The sequence below is a fragment of the Armigeres subalbatus genome, chromosome 3 (genome assembly GCF_024139115.2).
Source record: "Armigeres subalbatus isolate Guangzhou_Male chromosome 3, GZ_Asu_2, whole genome shotgun sequence".
In the NCBI taxonomy this organism is placed as follows: domain Eukaryota; kingdom Metazoa; phylum Arthropoda; class Insecta; order Diptera; family Culicidae; genus Armigeres; species Armigeres subalbatus.
In genome coordinates this window covers 330,536,785-330,556,064 of record NC_085141.1, presented here as the reverse complement: position 1 = coordinate 330,556,064, position 19,280 = coordinate 330,536,785, and the positions used below count along the sequence as shown (strand labels likewise).

General features: G+C 40.2%; 3 protein-coding genes across 3 annotated transcripts; all 3 read right to left on the bottom strand.

Annotated features, from left to right (window-relative positions):
- Window positions 1-8,112: 8,112 nt before the first annotated feature.
- Window positions 8,113-9,525, bottom strand: LOC134222728 (uncharacterized). The gene has a single exon (XM_062701892.1). The coding sequence runs from the start codon at window positions 9,523-9,525 to the stop codon at window positions 8,113-8,115; it is 1,413 nt and encodes a 470-aa protein (XP_062557876.1).
- A 322-nt stretch (window positions 9,526-9,847) lies between these two features.
- Window positions 9,848-11,359, bottom strand: LOC134222727 (uncharacterized). The gene has a single exon (XM_062701891.1). The coding sequence runs from the start codon at window positions 11,357-11,359 to the stop codon at window positions 9,848-9,850; it is 1,512 nt and encodes a 503-aa protein (XP_062557875.1).
- Window positions 11,360-12,582: 1,223 nt separating this feature from the next.
- On the bottom strand, window positions 12,583-13,176 carry LOC134222726 (uncharacterized). Its single transcript, XM_062701890.1, has one exon. It carries the CDS (start codon window positions 13,174-13,176, stop codon window positions 12,583-12,585), a length of 594 nt encoding a protein of 197 aa, XP_062557874.1.
- Window positions 13,177-19,280: the final 6,104 nt, after the last annotated feature.

The window sequence follows — 19,280 nt, the reverse complement described above, 5'->3', positions numbered from 1 at the left end:
TCGGTAATTACAACGGCAGATCGTGTAGGTGGCATTCACCGGTTGAACTTGGCAGAAAAATCATAACTCGTGAGTGATAACCAGCATAATGCAGATTGTTTGCATGTATGACATTGAAGACTAGGACATAAAGATCCGAATGTGATTGGCGATGTTGGGTGACGTAGCTTGGCCTCCGGGATAAAGGTCAAGATCTGTGGAATCCGACAAACTTGTGAATGTTGCGTTGAAGGCACGATGGCACGGCCGTCGTTTCCTCAAGTAGCCGAGAAGAAGTTGAAGGTGGTGTTGGATATCTTGCACAGCGACGTTTGTGGTCCCATGATGAAATCGCCAGGACGATGCCGATTTTACGTGATTGACGATCGTAGCCGTTACACGGTCGTCTATTTCTTGAAGGAGAAGTCCGAGATCGCTGATAAATTTCATGAATATGTGAGATTCATTGAAATTCAATTCGATGGAAAACCTAAAGTTATCCGTTCAGACCGTGGTGGCGAGTATACCAGCAAAGCCTTGCGTAAATGTTATGCAGAAAATGATATGCCTGGAATTCACTGCTGATTATGCTCATCAACAGAACGGGATAGCTGAAAAGAGGAACAGGACGTTAAATGAAATGGAATTGTGCATGCTATTGCATGCAGGCTTACCTCGACGATACTGGGCCTAGGCGGTGAATAACGCAGCGAACATCCAGAACCGGTTACCATCATCAACAATTGAATTGAAAAGGAAGAAGTTTGAAGAAAAGGCAAAGAAAATGAATTTCGTCAGATATGCTTCGGACAGCAAAGCTTATCGTTTTGGATACGAGTACTGGACAGATAGTCCAGTTGTGACGTCCGGTTCTTTGAGCTCGAAGAGGAACCAAAGAACGTAGCGGAAAAGACCGGAAAGGAAAAATGAAGAAGAGGCTTGTTTAGCGAACAGAGTGAAGAAGATGTAGAAGAATATGAAGAGGATAATCCCCACGATGTTGTGGACGTTCAGGAGGAGCAAGCCGCAGCACTGCCAATTGCTCATGATCTCAGAGAACAAATTTCGATGTCCCACCAGCTCGATACAATACTATTGGTTTGGCGCCAAGAACGTATGCAGAAGCGATGGCAAGTTCGGAAACCTACGTGTTTCTGGTGTCGAGAAGAAAGTGTAGGCGATACAACAAAAACATAAAAATACCGATCGCAGCACTCGAGATAAAATTACAGTTCAGTGGCGATCACAGTGAACCCAAAATTATCGACACAGCAGCACCGGGTGGGCGCCATTTTGTTTAACCAGACGAACGTATATGGAACATGTCTATGTTTTAACAAAAAAGCGAGCCTCTATTCCTTGAAAAAGGTTTAATATAAAACCGAAACCGTCGGATGTAAAGGCAAACTCGTTTTTGCTGCTTTTACAGACTGCCAAGGCTGAAAGAAAATCCCTAAAGCTATAGATAGTAAAATCTATAGATGAGCAAAGGCATAGTTGGGTTTGTTTTTTAACCGTGTACCAGACGCATATGACATCACATCCTTTAATATTGTCTGTTTCCTTGGTAACAAAACGCGCCGACCATTTTTTAGGCACTATCAAAATCGTCGCCAACATCTTTATTCTAAAATTATGTTAGTTTTATTAGAAAATAATGTCAATCTGCATTAAAAACAGGGCTCAATTTTGGGAAATAATGTGATTATTGAGTATATAAAATTTTGTTCACAGTTGTTTTGACAGATCTTATGGCCATTTCTGCTGGCGACGATTTTGGCGTCAATTTGTTTTGCGACGATTTCAAATCGTCGCGGCCGATAAGGTGGGAAATTGATAATATTTTCATTGAAATCGTGACGTCATGCTCGTTTGGAAACAGAAGATTTATCTTCGCTCAGCTATATATTCCACTATCTATAATCTAAACCTAATCTGAACCACAAGTGTTCAAGTATTTTTTCTCCCGACAAATTGTTCCTTGCGCCAGAACCTCTAACAATGCCATCGGGCATGCATGGTGATGAGGGTTCATGCTTGGTTCTTAGACACTTCGCATGATCCAATATCGTTGTGCTTTGTGCGGTCGAGAAGTAAATCAATTGATGTGCTTTTGATCGTGTTCCTGGTTGGTGTGCAGGTAGTTATTTCGTTTTGCTTTGTGCTGGCGAATAATAGTTAGTTAAAACAATTAAAACAAAATGGCACGGTTGCATCACTTATCAAAGTGTTCCAGCGATCCGACTACCTGATAGTCCTTCATGTGGTTGTTGTGGAGACGCAGAGGTAAACACGGTCTTCAAATAACAAAAACCAGCAACTAATATTCCTTCCCTCTTCCTAACCTACTACAAGGATGTGGCCAGCGCCGTTATTGATTATTTGAACATTTGAGCAACTGAAACTTGCACACTGAGAATCCTCGAACAGTCCCAGTCAATCATTCAGTTGATTCTTTGTGCAATTCTACTGATTCTGGTCAATCATAGATATGTGTAGTCAGTCAAATCTAAGCTAAGCTAAGATGTATGCTTCGAAGTGTAACGCATTGTAACGCTTGCCTGCCTGACCAAACTGATTTCAATAAAAATGTGATCTAAATATCGTTATTTCCGACTAAAAAACTAATCAAACAATCTTATTTTCTTGAAGTCAGTAACGAAATTAGCAGCGCCAGTGATTTCAATTAGGCATACACGAAATTGTCGCCAGAAGGGTCCAAAATTTGTAGAAAAAAAAGAGAATATACGAATGAATGCCAATGCGATTTTACATCACAGCTTGGAAGTCCAATTTACAATCCGCGAATAATATCATTATGGCGTACCTGCATTGGTTTATTTCGCTTCGTCGATGTTCTTTTCTATCAAAGCAACGAAGTGCGGTTTGCTATTGAATTTATGTGATAAAGGAATATTTCATCTTGCAGGAAATAAAATGTTCTAAAGGAACATTTTATCAAGCACCCACGGTTGTAACTCATGTTCCAATTGAGAGAGTTAGACGACCTAAGCCGCCTTTTTTGAAAATTTGAACCTGCCTAGAATAACACACTAAACAATCTTTGGATAACTACATGCCAGCATCAAATGAAAAACAGAAAATTCAAATCAACAAATTTATGTTTTCAACTGAATCACGAAACGGTTATGATAAGAACTATACATGATTTTAATTAAAAGAATAAGTTAGTGAATATTTATTTAAAAAGAGGATTGTAGAATAGTTTTAAGAGCACGAATCCAATTAAATAATGAAAAGATTGAGTACATATTACAAATCGATAAGTGGTCACGCAGATAGATTACATGCAAGTAAACTCCTGGTTTGAAAATGCGCAAATACCATGCCATACATATAGCTTCTGGAATCGTTAGATAAGTTTATAGGACCATAATGATCCCTCATTGGAGTCTATATCGGCCCTTTAGGTAAACGAAGTACCTTTGGTACGCAGTGCTCAGCAGACCTCTATTTTGATGTATGTTCAGTTCGTTAGATTTTTAGAAAATTACCGAGAAAACCATCGATATGGTGAGAGATATCGAGTTATGGAAGAGTGGAGTCGACTGTATTTAAGAAAAAAAAAACTAATAATTATTTGCTTCCATTCTGATTTCTTCATCGGAAATTTCTGCATTTCCGATGGTTTTTTTTTCAGGGTTAGTTTTTATTTTGATTGAACGATTGCTCCTTGAAAAGATATCATAGCTGAAAATGTAACAATACGAACATAAATTGCAAAATTGTTTCAAAAATGAATCTAAAATGGTCTGCGTTAATTTATTTGATGGTAATATTCTATAATGAATTAGAATAATGTTGATTCTTACAAAATAGAACTGACGTGAAAAATCATTGTTCTGCAGCGTAACGTATTTTGGATAGTAGAAGCCTGGATAACAAACGCAAACCATTTTGAATATGAGATTTTATTGACATATTATTTGAATTAAATTAAATTAAATTAAATCATCAGAAAACAACAAAATGCGCACGACCACTTATGATATGAATATGAACTCAACACTATTTTGAGTCGATGGGACAAGCCATACGAGTACTAAAATAAAGATGGATTCTGCGCGTAACTTGACTCGTATAATGTTCATTGGGACAGAAAGTAAGCTTTATTGAAATTTGTAGGTCCAAACGTGTAACATATTTTTCCATAAGTACCAAATGAGTAAAATTTTTAAGAGCACCGATACTTGACTTTCCCAAGAAAATAATAATTTTCCACTTTTAAAAATAAAGTTTTCAAAAATATAATCCAATTAAGCCAAATTACAGAATATTTAGTAGAATAAACCTATAAGAGATGCAAATTGAAACGGATTTAAAAATTTTCTACTCGCAAAGCGCCTAGGATAGCAAATCAATCAATTCTATAAACTGAATTGAGATGTAGAGTGCAGCTACAGACAGATAGAAATGCGATAACGAGCAAAAAGCTTAACTGCGATTCACCAAAAAATCAAATTTACTTCATAAACTAACAGCGATAGCAAATTGATCAGCTTAAAAGAAGTTCTTCAAACAAATCTGCTAAATACTATCGATATGTCCATACACATATTAGCTTGCTTATCTCATTTGATCTGTTCATGTAATGGGAATATTTGGTAAAAATTACCCGTTGATGAAAAATCGGAATTTGAGCTTAAATGCACGAATCAAGCATCAAAACAAAACTTCTTATTAGCATATTTCATTTGATGATCAATAATTACTAGGTACTCATGTGATCAATTTTACCAGCGGGGATCAATTTGCCCTCGGAATATGGTGTATGAAATACAAACCGAAATCGCTAACGCTTGATGCAATGTGCTCATTAGTTGAAAGATTAGCGAATGTTATGACCAGTTTGGTCCTAAAATAAGTTTTTGCCTTTATTTTACGTACTTAATCTATATTTATTTGCGAAACTGAACATCACTGGCATAATTGTGTCAATCCAATATCAAAGTTAAAACAGCCTAGCAATACGCTCGCCAAGCTAATACTAAGATAAATTATAGGAACAAAGGATTAAATTTTAACAGACGAAAGTATAAAAAAATCAAATGCTGTGATATGTAAAACTACTAAATGAAAGCAACATCCTTTCCAGTTACAAACACACCACCACACCTATAGCGAGGCGTAATATGCTAAAGCACCGAGAAGCTGAAGTATCAATAATTTTGAATCGCAAAATAGAGTCCTAATTTAGGTTTTAATCGCGCTCCGCCACTGCTAGCAATTGTAAATAATCAAACCATTTTTTCGAATAAGTAGAAGAGCAAATCGAGGTAGAGCTGCTAGTGCCCTTTTTTTCTTAAGTAGATGGGTAACAACCAGTAGAGCAGAAAATTTCCTATTCTAAAAATCTTAAGTCATCACCGGCACAGGAGAAACAGCCGCCGATGTGACCGAAGTTAGCTAAGATGAAAATTTGAAAATTTTACTATACAAAAATAGAGGCGAAGATTGTTCGGCCAAAGGCCTCGCCGTTAGAAGTGTTGAAGTTTACCTGATGGTGCTGGTTCGACCAGAGATGACAACAACAAAACACAAAAATGTACGCAATTCTATATTCGCTCATGAAACTGTATCTACTATATCGCCAATTGAAAGAAATCGAAAAATTGAAAATAAAATGCGCTGGAAAATTTGATCAAGATGTGTTGTTTTACTTTTGAGAAAATCTATCAATATAATCTGTTCAATCGGTATTACATATTAGGGCTATAAATTAACTTTTTGATGAATGGTACGTTTACACCACGGTTCAACTTCAAATAACCTTCAATTTGGCAAATCTGCTGAAGGGTGTCTTGTTGTGTCCCATCTACAAAAGGAGCTATAAACAGGTGGTAAGATGTGTTCACACTATAAGTTCTTGGTCATCCAAGAATTCCCTAGAGTTTAAATATTCAAAATCATGTGTGCGCACATAATCAATTTTCTACTGTCCCGTGGATATTCAATAGAAATTCATGTGGAAATTGAAAAGAAACCAGAATAATCCACCTAGCGATGCCTAGATGGTGCCATTCTCGTGTATTATAAAATGTAACAAGAAAAGCATATAAGAGAGGTCAAAATTGCACTTTAGGGCAGCGGTTCTCAACCTGGGGTACATGTACCCCTGGGGGTACCTTCGCTGGCCCTAGGGGGTACCTCGGATAAAAATGCATAATGAGGGACGTATTATAATTCTAATCGGAGCTTATTGATAAAGTTTTGAGAATTGTGAGGCTTTTTTCAGAAAAGTTCAGTTGCTTCGTTGCAAGAGGTTTACAAGCATCTTTCTACAGTTAACCTCGGCTCGGAAGCCTCCTTTCAAGAGGCTCGGAAGCCTCCTTTCAAGAGGCTCGGAAGCCTCCTTTCAAGAGGCTCGGAAGCCTCCTTTCAAGAGGCTCGGAAGCCTCCTTTCAAGAGGCTCGGAAGCCTCCTTTCAAGAGGCTCGGAAGCCTCCTTCCAAGAGGCTCGGAAGCCTCCTTTCAAGAGGCTCGGAAGCCTCCTTTCAAGAGGCTCGGAAGCCTCCTTTCAAGAGGCTCGGAAGCCTCCTTTGAATAGGGCAGAAAGCCTTTTTCAAAAAGCTAGGAAGGGTCTTTTTAAGAGGCTCAAAAGCCTACTTTCAAGTGAATCGGAAGCCTCCCTTTAAGAGGCTCGGCTTCTTCCAAGTGGTTGAAAGCATACTTTCAAAAGGTTCAGAAGCACCCAAAGGAAGCTTTCTTTTAATTAGTTCAAAAGCCAAGAAACTCAAAAGCCTTTTATCAAGAGGTGTGGAAGCATATTTTCAAGAGATTCAGAAGCTTCTTTCACGAGGCTCAGAAGCATCCTTTAAAGAGGAACAGAAGCCTTCTTTCAAAATGCTCGGAAAGCTAATTTCATAAGGCTCGAAAGCCTTCTTTCAAGAACCTCGGAAGCCTCCCTTCAAGAAGCTCGGAATTCTTTTTTAAATAGGCTCAGAAGCATCTTTTCAAGACGCAAAGGAAGCCTCCTTTTAAGTGACTCAAAAGCCGCCGTTCAAGAGACTCGAAAGCCTCTCTACAAGAGGCTAAGAATCCTCTCATCAAGAGCTGCGTAAGCCTACTTTCAAGAGATTTAGAAGCTCCTGTTCGCGCCGTCGCGGATTTCTTTCGGACACTTCAAAAAACTATTCGTTTCCAGTAGAACAGAAACACTTTTATTCGCGAACACTACTTAATTTTATTAAGACACGAAAGAGCGATGATGTTTACTCCGCGACGGTTTTTTCCAACTAACTATTTTTGTTTATTTATCCTACTTTCTATATACTATTTACATACAATATATGCCTACAAAACTCAGATGATCGGAGATACATAAGTGAGCAAAGAGAGAAGAGAAAATCATGATAACAGAGGGATGCTCAAGCAAAAAAAGACTTTCGATCAAATGTTTCTGTCTTACTTCAACATATGCCGGCCACCTTGAAATTTGGTTTCAATAATTGTCTCACTCTAGTCCTCCTGCTTCTTCTTATTACCTACGAATGCAAACTGTGTTTGTTTTGATCGGTAAATCTTGTTCCATACTACATATTCGGATGCTGTGTTGACATGTCGTTGGTCGGTTGCGGCGATAGGGTTTTGATGCTGTTATTTAGAGTTGGTTGAAAATGGACTTTACAGCTGCTGGTATTCAGGTAACAACGATGCTCATGATAGCCCTCGATAGCAGTGGACTTTGCGACTTCCATAAAACCACAAATTTCACGATTGACTCCTGCTGAGTTAATTACTCCCGAAAACGATGCTGGTACAGAATGATATGCTGAAACAGATGAGCAGGTGCTTTTTTACCTTAATAATCATAAAAACAAACGACTTGCCTGAATCGCAGGCCTCCATGGCCTGCGCGGATGCCGGTTGGCATCTGTTCCTGGTATAGGTCATCACAAGACACATCATCTTCTTGCAGTTGATAATATCGCATGTTTCGAGTCTCCGATATACCTTCTCCGTAATATATGCTGGACCGACAATAGGATGCCGATTATGTCGCTGGAAAATATGAGAGGGTGCTTTTTACCTTTTTAACTATATAATGAAATGATTTGCCTGGATCGCAGGCCTGCTTGGCCTGCGAGGATGCCGGATAGCATCGTTGACCCTCTCATAGTTGCTTTGGCGATGCTGCGATGAATTTAAGGACCTTGGCCTTGGCCGCTAATATATTCTCTGGGATTCCATCCAAATCGGGCTCTGGAATTGCTGTCAGAGGTCGCTGAATTAAAAAATGTCCGGGGGTCAAAGCTTCATAATCGTCCGGGTCATTACTAAGCGGTGTAAGGGGCCGAGAATTCATTACTGCTTCCATTTGCGTTAGGACTGTTAGCATCTCATCGTATAGTAGGGTGTGCGAGCCAATCGTTCTCTTGAAAAGTAGTTTAAACGACTTGACTGCAGATTCCCAAAGTCCACCGAAATTTGGCGAACGAGCTGGGATAAATCTAAACTGGATCTCTTCATCTGCAGAATGCCTGATAACGTATTGTTGAAACTGCTGGTTGTTGAACAAGTGACGCAAATGTTCTAACTGTCGTCTTGCACCGACAAAGTTAGTTCCATTGTCACACATGATAATCTCCGGCTTGCCGCGCCGAGAAGAGAAGCGTTTCAAGGTGGCAATAAAAGCTTGTGCGGAAAGGTCAGACGCTAGTTCTAGGTGCACTGCTTTGGTCACTAGACATACGTAAACGGCTATAAAGATTTTTACAGGACGACTACGACGTTGTGGATAGGCGATCTGGAATGGGCCGCAATAATCAACGCCTACCCTTTGAAATGGAGAACAGGGGTTCACTCTCTCGGGAGGCAGGTCTGCCATTAGCTGATCTTGAACTTTTGGTTTCGCCCTGAAGCAAGGTATACATCTGTGAATGACTTTCCGTACCAGATTCCGGATACTAGTAGGCCAGAAACGTTCTCGAATGGCCGAAATCATCAGCTGTTGTCCACCATGTAATAGCTTCCGGTGGTAGTGTGCAATAATGAGGAGCGTAAACGGATGCTGGTGATCAAGGATGTACGGATGCTTACGACGAGTTGCAATTTGAGCGTGACGAAGCCGGCCGCCAAAGCAAATTATGCCTTTCCTAAGCTCCGGGTGCAAGGGCGACAGTTTCGATGATTCTCGAATTTCTTTATCCATTGATAGGTCGGCTACCTCTTGTTGGAAACATTCAAGCTGGGAGACGCGTACTAGAGAATCCAGTGCTTCATCTAATTCATGCACGGTAAGTTGACCTTTACGACGGTTGTTACGATTCGACGTTTTAGAGTTGTAGCAAAACCTTTGAATCCAAGCGGTGAGTCGTAGAAGCTCCGTATACGACGATTTTAAACTGAAGATTTCATTGGGAGGAAGTGTTGGTAAAGCAGCTGTTATGCTCTTGGTTTCAAGAACTGAAGGATCAAAGTCTTCTTCGTCAATCTGTGGAGCTGAAGGCCAGTTATGTTCATCTGAACTTAACCAGTGCGGACCGTTGAACCATAGTGATTCATATTGTAATTGTGCTGGAATCATACCACGAGAAATAATATCCGCAGGATTTTCTAGACCAGCTACATGATTCCAGACACCACACTTGGTAATGTGTTGGATCTCCGAAACTCTATTTGCGATGAATTGCTTCCATCTTGATGGCGATGATGCCAACCAACATTTTACGATCGTGGAGTCCGTCCAAAAGAAGCACTTCGTTTCTATGCCAATACTGTTTGTGATTTTCTCGAATAGATGGGCCAGCAACACAGCAGATGAAAGCTCTAGTCTCGGAGTGGAAAGTCGCTTGTTTCCTTTTTCGGATTGTCCAGAGGAGCAACACGTGACTTCGCTGTCAATAACCTCACACACACCTCCCCGTTTCGGAGATCGTTCGAATGTAGAAGCAGGCTCCATATGCTTTGTTTGAAGCATCGCAGAATCCATGGAGCTCCGTCTTGGTATTACCACCGGTTCCCACCCACCGAGGAACTGTAAGGTTTTCTAGTCCTGTAAGATTTCTCCGAAACTCCTGCCATTGTGCTTGATGCTCAGGGTTGAGTGGTTCATCCCAGTCGCTGTTATCCTTCCACAGATCCTGAATAAAAATCTTGGCTTGAATGATGACAGGACCAACTAGACCAAGTGGGTCGAAGAGACGAGACACATCCGAGACGACCACGCGCTTCGTGATTGACGTTGCCCAATTGAATGACGGATATGTGAAACGAAAGACATCTGAGCTGGGCTCCCATGCTAATCCTAAAGTTTTGACGGTTGTTTCGGACCCTTTTAACTCCAGCACCGAGCGATCGTCTCTCAAGTTTTTCGGTACGACTTCAAGAAGTTCTTTACTGTTAGAGTTCCACTTTCGAAGCAAGAATCCTGCTGATTCAGAAAGTTCAATGATATCACGAACCATCCTCTGACCTAATGCTAACGTATCTACGCCGGAAAGCATGTCGTCGACATAAAAGTCTTTCCTGATCACTCTGGATGCTATTGGGTGTGTGGATTCCCCATCACCTGCAAGGCGTTGCAAGCATTTTGTGGCTAAGTACGGAGCTGATGATGTTCCGTAAGTAACAGTTGACAGCTCAAACGTACGAATTGGTTCAGAAATATCGTTTCGCCATTTAATACTCTGCAATGGATGATCTTCTCTTTGAACTCCGATCATTCTGTACATCTTGGCGATATCAGCATTCACAGCAATACGATGGGTGCGAAAGCGAAGAGTAATACTAGTCAGATCATCCTGCAAGACAGGACCCACCAGAAGAGCATCATTCAATGAAATTTCTGTTGAAGTTGGACAAGAAGCATCGAAGACTACACGTAGCTTCGTGGTTGTGCTTTCTGGTTTGAAAACAGCATGATGCGGAAGGTAATATCTTGTGACAGCGTCTTTTGCTTCCTCCGCAGCTTCCTTCATATGTCCAAGCTCAAGATACTCTTGGATAAACTCGGTATACATCTTCTTTAGCTCTGGATTTCCGCAGAAACGACGTTCCATGCCTATCAGTCGTTTAATCGCAGTGGTTTCTGAATGGCCCAACTGGCCAAGTATCATGTTTTTCTTTGGCAGCGTAACGATGAATCTCCCCGTCTCGTCTCTGATCGTTGTCCGATCAAAATGCTCCTTACAGGTTGACTCCTCAACAGAGAGTGTACTCTGGCTACGACATGTTTCCAGCTCCCAGAACTTGGCAAGTTGATCTTGAAGGTCGGAAGTGGAACAGACGACGATAAGCGATTGTGATTCACTGAGAGTACTATCCGGAACCTTTCCGGAGACGATCCATCCCAGTTCAGTGTTTTGAAGCGTGGGACCCCCTACAGTTGCCTTGCGTTGCTCGTTCACCAAGAGATCCATGTAGAATTCCGCACCGATAATGATATCTACTGGACCTGGCTCATAAAACCGAGGATCAGCCCAGAGTGATGACTCTGGAAGCTTCCATTCCCCAGGATCGCACCTTGCCGTCGGTAGTGAAACCGTTAATCGTGGAAGGACATGAAAATGCATCTCTTGTGCGAATGATGAAATGCGATCATTTCTTGAACTAACTACCGCACTGACTAATCTGGTAGAAGTACTTGCAGATAGTCCGATACCTTGAACGGATAGATATGATGGAACTTCGTGGAATCTTAGTCGGCTAGAAAATTCCTTCGTCATCAAGCAGTGCTGAGAACATGAATCCAGCAGAGCTCGTGCCAGCATGGTATTACCATACCGATCTTTAACATTGACGAGGGCGGTTGAAAGTAGGATGTTGTGTGTGGGTATGATTGGGAGTGCAACGTGTGTCTGACTTGGGGCTGTATTTGTGGCTGGGTCTAAAGTGCTTTGTTCTTGCAAATTGGTGTGCATAGAGGTGCTTTCGATTTGTGTCGGTTGGTTCGGGTTTGGTGAATTGGATTGTGGCTGTCGACTGTTTTGAATCGGAGGATTTGTTTGCGATTGTGAAACGGAGGATCTGGTAGGAGCGCTATGTAGCAGGGTGTGGTGCTTTTGTTCACAGTGACGGCAAACACCTCTTTCACAGTTCCTGGCAAAGTGGCCAGGGCTCAGGCAATTTCGGCACAATTTTGCTTTGAAAACCGCCTCATTACGTTCTGGAACCATCAAACGTTGAAATGTGCTACACACAAAAGCAGAATGCCACGCTTCGTTGCAGAATGGGCACTTGTGCGATGATTTGACAACAGTGTGACATACAGACGGCTTCAGTGCACGTTGATCAGAATAGTTAGATTTCGTTGGAGCAACGGATTGCAGGACTGAACAGTAGCTGCGCAAGTAGGTGATAAGACTGTTGTAGGTAGGTACCACTTTGGAGTTGTGGTGTGTTTCCCACTGCCGTAGTGTGGCAGGATCCAGCCAGGAAGACACCATGTGGGCCAGAATCGTACTCCATCCACTAGTTTGTTCGCCGATCCTTTGAAGCATTTGTAGATTTTTTTTTCGTATACTCCAACTGGATTGTTCAGCCCTTGGTAGCTTTCTTGTTTCAAACCTTCAACCGCGAAGAGGGAATCCAAGTGTGCCTTCACAATTAACTTTTTGTTTTCGTAACGGGACTCCAGCGCTTCTCATGCTACGCTATAATTAACAGCAGAAAACTCAACAGACTCTATTTCCTGTATAGCTTCTCCCGACAAAGCTGACTTCAAGTAGCTAAATCGATCCACGTCGGTGAGCTGCTTGTTCTCGTGAATTAGGCTACGAAAACTGTCGCGGAATGTAACCCACTCCTTGATCTTCCCATCGAATGATGGAAGACGAATCTCTGGCAGCTTCACTTTTGAGTAGGATACGCCGGAATGATCGCCAAGTTGATCCATTTTTGACGTGGTAGAAATGGTTGCAGATTGTACTGATAACAGACTAGCTTTTGCTAAGCAATACCTATCTTCAAAACTGGTCAACGCTTGATTGTTCTCTTCTTCTTGCTTCACCTTGGCGGATTCGTCATAGTCCGATTTACTACTCGTCGTTTCAAGAAGCAGCTCAATTTTCTCCCTCACTTCGTAGAATTCTTTGCATGCTGATTCCAACATCTGCAAACGAACGACGATTTGCGCTTCGTCTCGGGGAGTTTCATAATTGGTGACGAATTTCTCTACACCGCTCAATGTTGAAAGCAAACGTCGTTCGCGTTTGGACAACTCCCGAAAATCTGGCATTGCGTAAACACCTACCAAACTGATCACAGCACTGGATTAACTACGGTATCGTAATTAATTATTTCAATCACTGTACACTGCACACTTTTTAACAAAAACACTCCCGATCGACTCGACGTTTCACAAATCGCGATCTTATGAGACAGAATGACAGCTCAAAACAAGACTGCAGCGAAGGGAAAGCAACCAGAGAAGAGAAACCAGCCAACAATCCAGCGAATTACCGAGACCAACTTATACTAGTGGGAGGACACCACAGGGCAATGCACCAAATGAGGACACAACTCGCATGCACTTTATCATCAATTTATTAGCCACAAGCCGATGACACCATTCATACATGCACTACTTCCCTTCAATCAATCCAAAATGTCCTTTGTGGGCGATCCCGTATAATGGCGCTGGATGGTTCTTGGGTTCGTCGAACAAAATGACCGTTGTACTGCTGCTGAAGAATTGCGTCGTAGTCTGCGATGGCGACGATATCTCCTTTCGTCGGCGTGGAACAGAATCGAGTTCACTTCACTTTTTTTTGTCTTCCGAGCCGTGCGAATTATTCACCGATGGCTTTCGCGCACTTATTGTCTAATTTTTCAGTCTAGCATTACACAGAACTTTCTTCTGCAGGGCCTTCTTATGGATCCTAAGTGTCCGATGCAGATACACAGATCTGGTTCGTGGAGGACCAAATGTTCGCGCCGTCGCGGATTTCTTTCGGACACTTCAAAAAACTATTCGTTTCCAGTAGAACAGAAACACTTTTATTCGCGAACACTACTTAATTTTATTAAGACACGAAAGAGCGATGATGTTTACTCCGCGACGGTTTTTTCCAACTAACTATTTTTGTTTATTTATCCTACTTTCTATATACTATCTACATACAATATATGCCTACAAAACTCAGATGATCGGAGATACATAAGTGAGCAAAGAGAGAAGAGAAAATCATGATAACAGAGGGATGCTCAAGCAAAAAAAGACTTTCGATCAAATGTTTCTGTCTTACTTCAACAGCTCCTTTCAAGAGGCTCGCAAGCCTCCCTTGAAAGGGCTCGGAATTATTCTTTCAAGAGACTTGAAGCCTACTTTCAAGAGGGGGTACCTCAATTAATACAAAAGTTTGAAGGGGTACCTCACAAGAAAAAGGTTGAGAACCGCTGCTTTAGGGAGATAATTCAGTTATTTCCATAAATTCACATTTATTTGCGTTCATTTGAAAGCATTGCAACAGTAGTCTTTGAAAAAAAACATTTTTTTTCCAAGGGGGGCCCTTGGGAAAATCGGGGGGTTTAAAATATTCATCTTTATGAACCTACTTCGGTTCGATTTTTGACAAACATCCCATGATTATTCAAAACATAGAATGACATAGCCAGACGACTACTCCTACCTTCAATTCATTCATTTAACTGTCACTGAGCATACTTACTATGAGCAGTAAAAAACATAATTAGCATTGTTTATATTGACGTTTACCGTTGTTAGTTCCTCACGGTTGAAAATCGGTCCTTTGTGTTACAGTATCCCCCCGTTGATCCGACAAATGTATGGCCGGACTATCGAGGTTTCTCTCGTTAATCCGACTGTCAAATCCATACAAATGAACCAAAACAAAATCACAGCACAAATTTGAAAACTGACAGCATAATGTGTTCAAATGGGTGTTGATACTTTTTAATCCGGAAAATTCTGAATTAGCGAGATCCGGACTAACGAGTCGTCGGACTAGCGAGGTCCGGATAAGCGGGGGGATATGTACATTACTTTACTCATTTGAAAAGTGTATAGGGTAAAACGACCTATTATGGAGGGGTTAAGCACCGTGTCAAAACAAAATTGATTTTAAAAATTCTTTAAAAATTACCTGTTCGTCTTTTTCCACATTGCAGTAGTCGAATAGGTTGCTCGTTAACTATAGTTTCGTAAATATTACGTCAATTGTGCCAAACTTATGTTGTTTTGTTTTTATCACAATAAAAACATACTACCGCAATAAAAGGACGTAGTTGCCTATCGTTGCGGCATTTGCTCAAGGTCAGTTCTATTGTTGCGGTATTGCATGTAATTCTTATGGAGATCGATACCAACACAAAAAGGACCGTAGCACTACCGCAATAATAGCACAGAGAACAGACGTTGAAGCTGAACTCGCTATGTTGTGATAACTTTTTACTGTTCATTTTGAATAACTTTGGAATGTCGACGTTATCCCGTGCATAATCAGCGCTAGCGTCATCAAAAAATGCCACTGTGCGCTAGTGTCGTTATGCATGCAAGAGCATACCAGCGCCATCGTGTTGTCAAAATGAGATTGTGAGTTGCAATGTCGACGTCGGTGGCGTTGAGGTTCGGTGTGTTTGTTTACAAAATATTTTGCAAGAAATTTTGTTCGAGCCTCCATGTCCAGAGATGTCAGATTTGAAGACATGTCTTCAATTTGAAGACATTTGATTCTCTGTGAAGACATTTATTTCGTGAAGACATTATGAAGACTTTTCAAAATATTTGAAGACTTATCTACTTATTTGAAGATACTTGAAGACAATCAATGAACCAGCGAGAGAAAATATAATTTTATTTCTAACTTATTAATTCTGCGACTTCTATATGTAAATTATACAAAAAAATACAAAAGTTATAATAGTCTTTGTCTCGGGCTTAGAATCTCAAACATAAAAATACATTCACACTAGCTGGCTAATAAATGAAACGCATTTTAGACCTCATACGCACGGTATTTCGATCATTACATCGGAACGCAATGACCGATGTAATTTACGGCAAAAATATATTGAACTCCTCTATGACTTGACTATTCAACTATTCAACAACATGACTATTCAACCGTTGAGCTAGAACCTGATCTTTTTCTAAATTCCTTACGAATTCAATTAATCTTTCGGGAAACTTTTTGAATTTTCCGTGAATTTTTAAAATAATTTTCTGTGAAAATTTCAAAGCATTTTTCATGTTTTAAAATAAGGAGAATTTTCGATGAAAATTATGAGGAATTTTTTGTCTATATTCAAGAGAATTAAAATTGGAAATTCAGTACAAAATTTATATTTAATCTTCTTCTTCTTCTTCTTTTTGGCATTACATCCCCACCCTGGGACAGAGCCGCCTCGCAGCTTAGTGTTCATTAGCACTTCCACAGTTATTAACTGCGAGGTTTCTAAGCCAAGTTACCATTTTTGCATTCGTATATCATGAGGCTAACACGATGATACTTTTATGTGCTTTTATGCCCAAGGAAGTCGAGACAATTTTCAATCCGAAAATTGTCTAGACCGGCACCGGGAATCGAACCCAGCCACCCTCAGCATGGTCTTGCTTTGTAGCCGCGCGTCTTACCGCACGGCCAAGGAGGGCCCCCTATTTAATATTTTCTGTAAAAAAGATATAAAGGAAATCCTCCAAAATTTAAACGGAAAATTCATCTTGATTTCCACAACTCACACAATAAATCCATTTTAATTTCCACAAGAAAATTGTCTCAAATATTTTCATAAAAAAATCTTACGAATGTCGATACGAAATTGAAATTATGGGGTCGTACACATATTACGTAAGCATTTTTTCTGGGTTTTTCGACCCACCCTCCCCCCATGTAAGATTTTTTTCATACAAATGATTTTTCATTTATATGGTGCGTAAGAAAATGACGGACCCCCCCTCCCCCATAAGTGCTTACGTAATATATGTACGGCCCCTATGCTGGTGTTAAATGGATATTTCTCATAATTTTCAAGGTAAATTTTTACAGGAAAATCTATTTAAAAGAAATTCAGAGGAAACTTGCTACACACTTTCGTTAAGTCCTCCTTTCCTTGGATTCATTTGATTATTCTTCTAGAATGAATTTTCTTCAAAAAATCGTCCTGGTATTCTTTCTGTAATCCCTCCAGAAAAATTTCCCGAAGTTTCAGGAATTTTTCCGAAAAATTCTCCGGGATTTCATTTTGAAGATCTTCCAAAAGTTCCTCCAGAACTCTTCCAGTAGTTCCTTCACGAATTCCTCCAGTAGTTTTTCCAGGAATTTTTCCGAAAATTTTCCCGAGATTGCGGCGGAAGCTCCACAAGGGGTCTGATGGGGCTTTCCACCGCCAAGCAATAGACGGCCCAGAAGATGTTCGTCAAATTGATGCACACACTATCCTTTAGAATTTTTATGTTGGATGGTTCAGTGCTTGGATGTTTGTGCTATTCAAACTATTTTTAAGCACATATTCCCACATGGAGTTTGTCTTCTGCTATGCTCGGTTACTTAGTCTTACTCTTCGCACAGAGTTGTGATCCTTATGACTCTGTGTTTCGAATTCGGATAAACGACTTCAAAATTCGAACTTTACCGGGATATGTTATTTTATTGACCGCACAATCGACCGAAAACACACAAAACTACGTGTTGAACGCTTCGAGGTGCATTTCTAACTGATGAACTTACTCTATATTTACATCTCCTTCGTTCCTCTATATAGAATATTTAATGACCACTACAACACGGTGGGCATCGGTCAGCATGTTATACATGCGCATTTGCGATCTCTTCAATTTTAAACGTGCGGAGTAGAGTTCAAAATAGACCGGTACAAAATATAATTAATTTAGTGCTCATCAGGATCCCTCTGGAAGATCCTTTAAGAAAGTTGTCGAATGACTCTCCAAGATTGCCTCCGAAAGTATACTATGGAATTTATCTGATATTTCCTCCAGGATTTCTTTTGGAAATTTCTACAGCAATATCTCAAGAAGATCTTCCAAGAATTCATCCAGAAGATTCTTCAGGAATTCCACCGGAAATTGCTTCAGTAATTCCTCAGATATCCTTCAGAAATTCACAAAAAAAAACCTCCGGAATTCATCCTGAAGTTTCTACAGGAATTCCTTCTGAACTTTTTCCGGGAGTTTCTTCAGTAAATCCTTTGGATGTTCCAACAGGAATTCCTTGGGATTTTTTTTTCAGAAGACTTCCAGGAGTAATTAGAAGCTCCATCCAGAAGAAATTAGTATAAGTTATAAGAAGCTCAATCAGGAATTTATCCGGAAGTTCCTTCAGAAAATTCTCTGAATGTTTCTTCAAGTATTTCACAGTAAATTATGAATTCCAACAGAGTATTCTTTAAAAATAAATTTGGAAGAATTCCACCTGAAAATTTAGTTAAAAAATCCGACTCAGTACAAAATCCAGGGGAAACTCGTTTTAAAAAAAATTAAAGAATTTTAAGGATTATTCTTTTGAATTCTAATAAATTTTAAGTTAAAAAAATAAACAACATTCCACACCAGTAACACAAGGGGATTATTGACTTTACAAACCTATTGGATTTTGAAATTGATGATAATCATAATTTTAGTATTGAAGACATTTGAAGACATTTTTAAACGACTGTGAAGACATATGAAAATATCATCTGGCATCCCTGCATGTCTGTTCTCTGTGATAATAGGCTCAAAGGATTCAAATTTATAATGAAAAATGTCAATTTTTCATAATTTTGAACGGAATTTCGTCAAACAAAAGCTGTTCTAGTCGTTAATTCGTAGAGTTTTAGCGTATCCACAATTGTTTTTAATGCTATTATATCCATAATGGACTATTTTGACACTACCGCAACATTAGGACATACCACAACGATAGGACGTTTTACTCTAGATTTGGAATAATTTATCAATTTGTAGAATGCACATAAATATTCAACGACCAATATTCAATCGAATATTGACAGTCCAGAGCCGACTATGAATGTGTCTGGAAGTAAACTGACAAGTGAAGACACTCTGCGCCCCACATACATGCATACGTGGGAACCAAAATTATCTGGACCATCGAAGCCGACTACCAGGACGTCAGCAAACACCTGCAAGCCCAAAAATGCGTGTTCTACTCGCATGATGCCCCTGGAACAAAGCCTCTTAAAGGACGCATGGAGATAACAGAACTGTGCAATAAAAATCCTATTCGACTAGATGCTGATGTCATATTAGAAATTTAGAGGCAGTACTCGTCGATAGAAAACCCTTCCGCACGCGATGGAATATGAGCAAATCAAACCACCTTCCTTTTGCTAGTGGAGGTATATCAGCTTCCACACTGATAC

Coding starts and splice junctions, on each gene's coding strand:
- LOC134222726 (XM_062701890.1), bottom strand. CDS start 13,176: ATGCCAGATTTTCGGGAGTTGTCCAAACGCGAACGACGTTTGCTTTCA.
- LOC134222727 (XM_062701891.1), bottom strand. CDS start 11,359: ATGGATCTCTTGGTGAACGAGCAACGCAAGGCAACTGTAGGGGGTCCC.
- LOC134222728 (XM_062701892.1), bottom strand. CDS start 9,525: ATGATTCCAGCACAATTACAATATGAATCACTATGGTTCAACGGTCCG.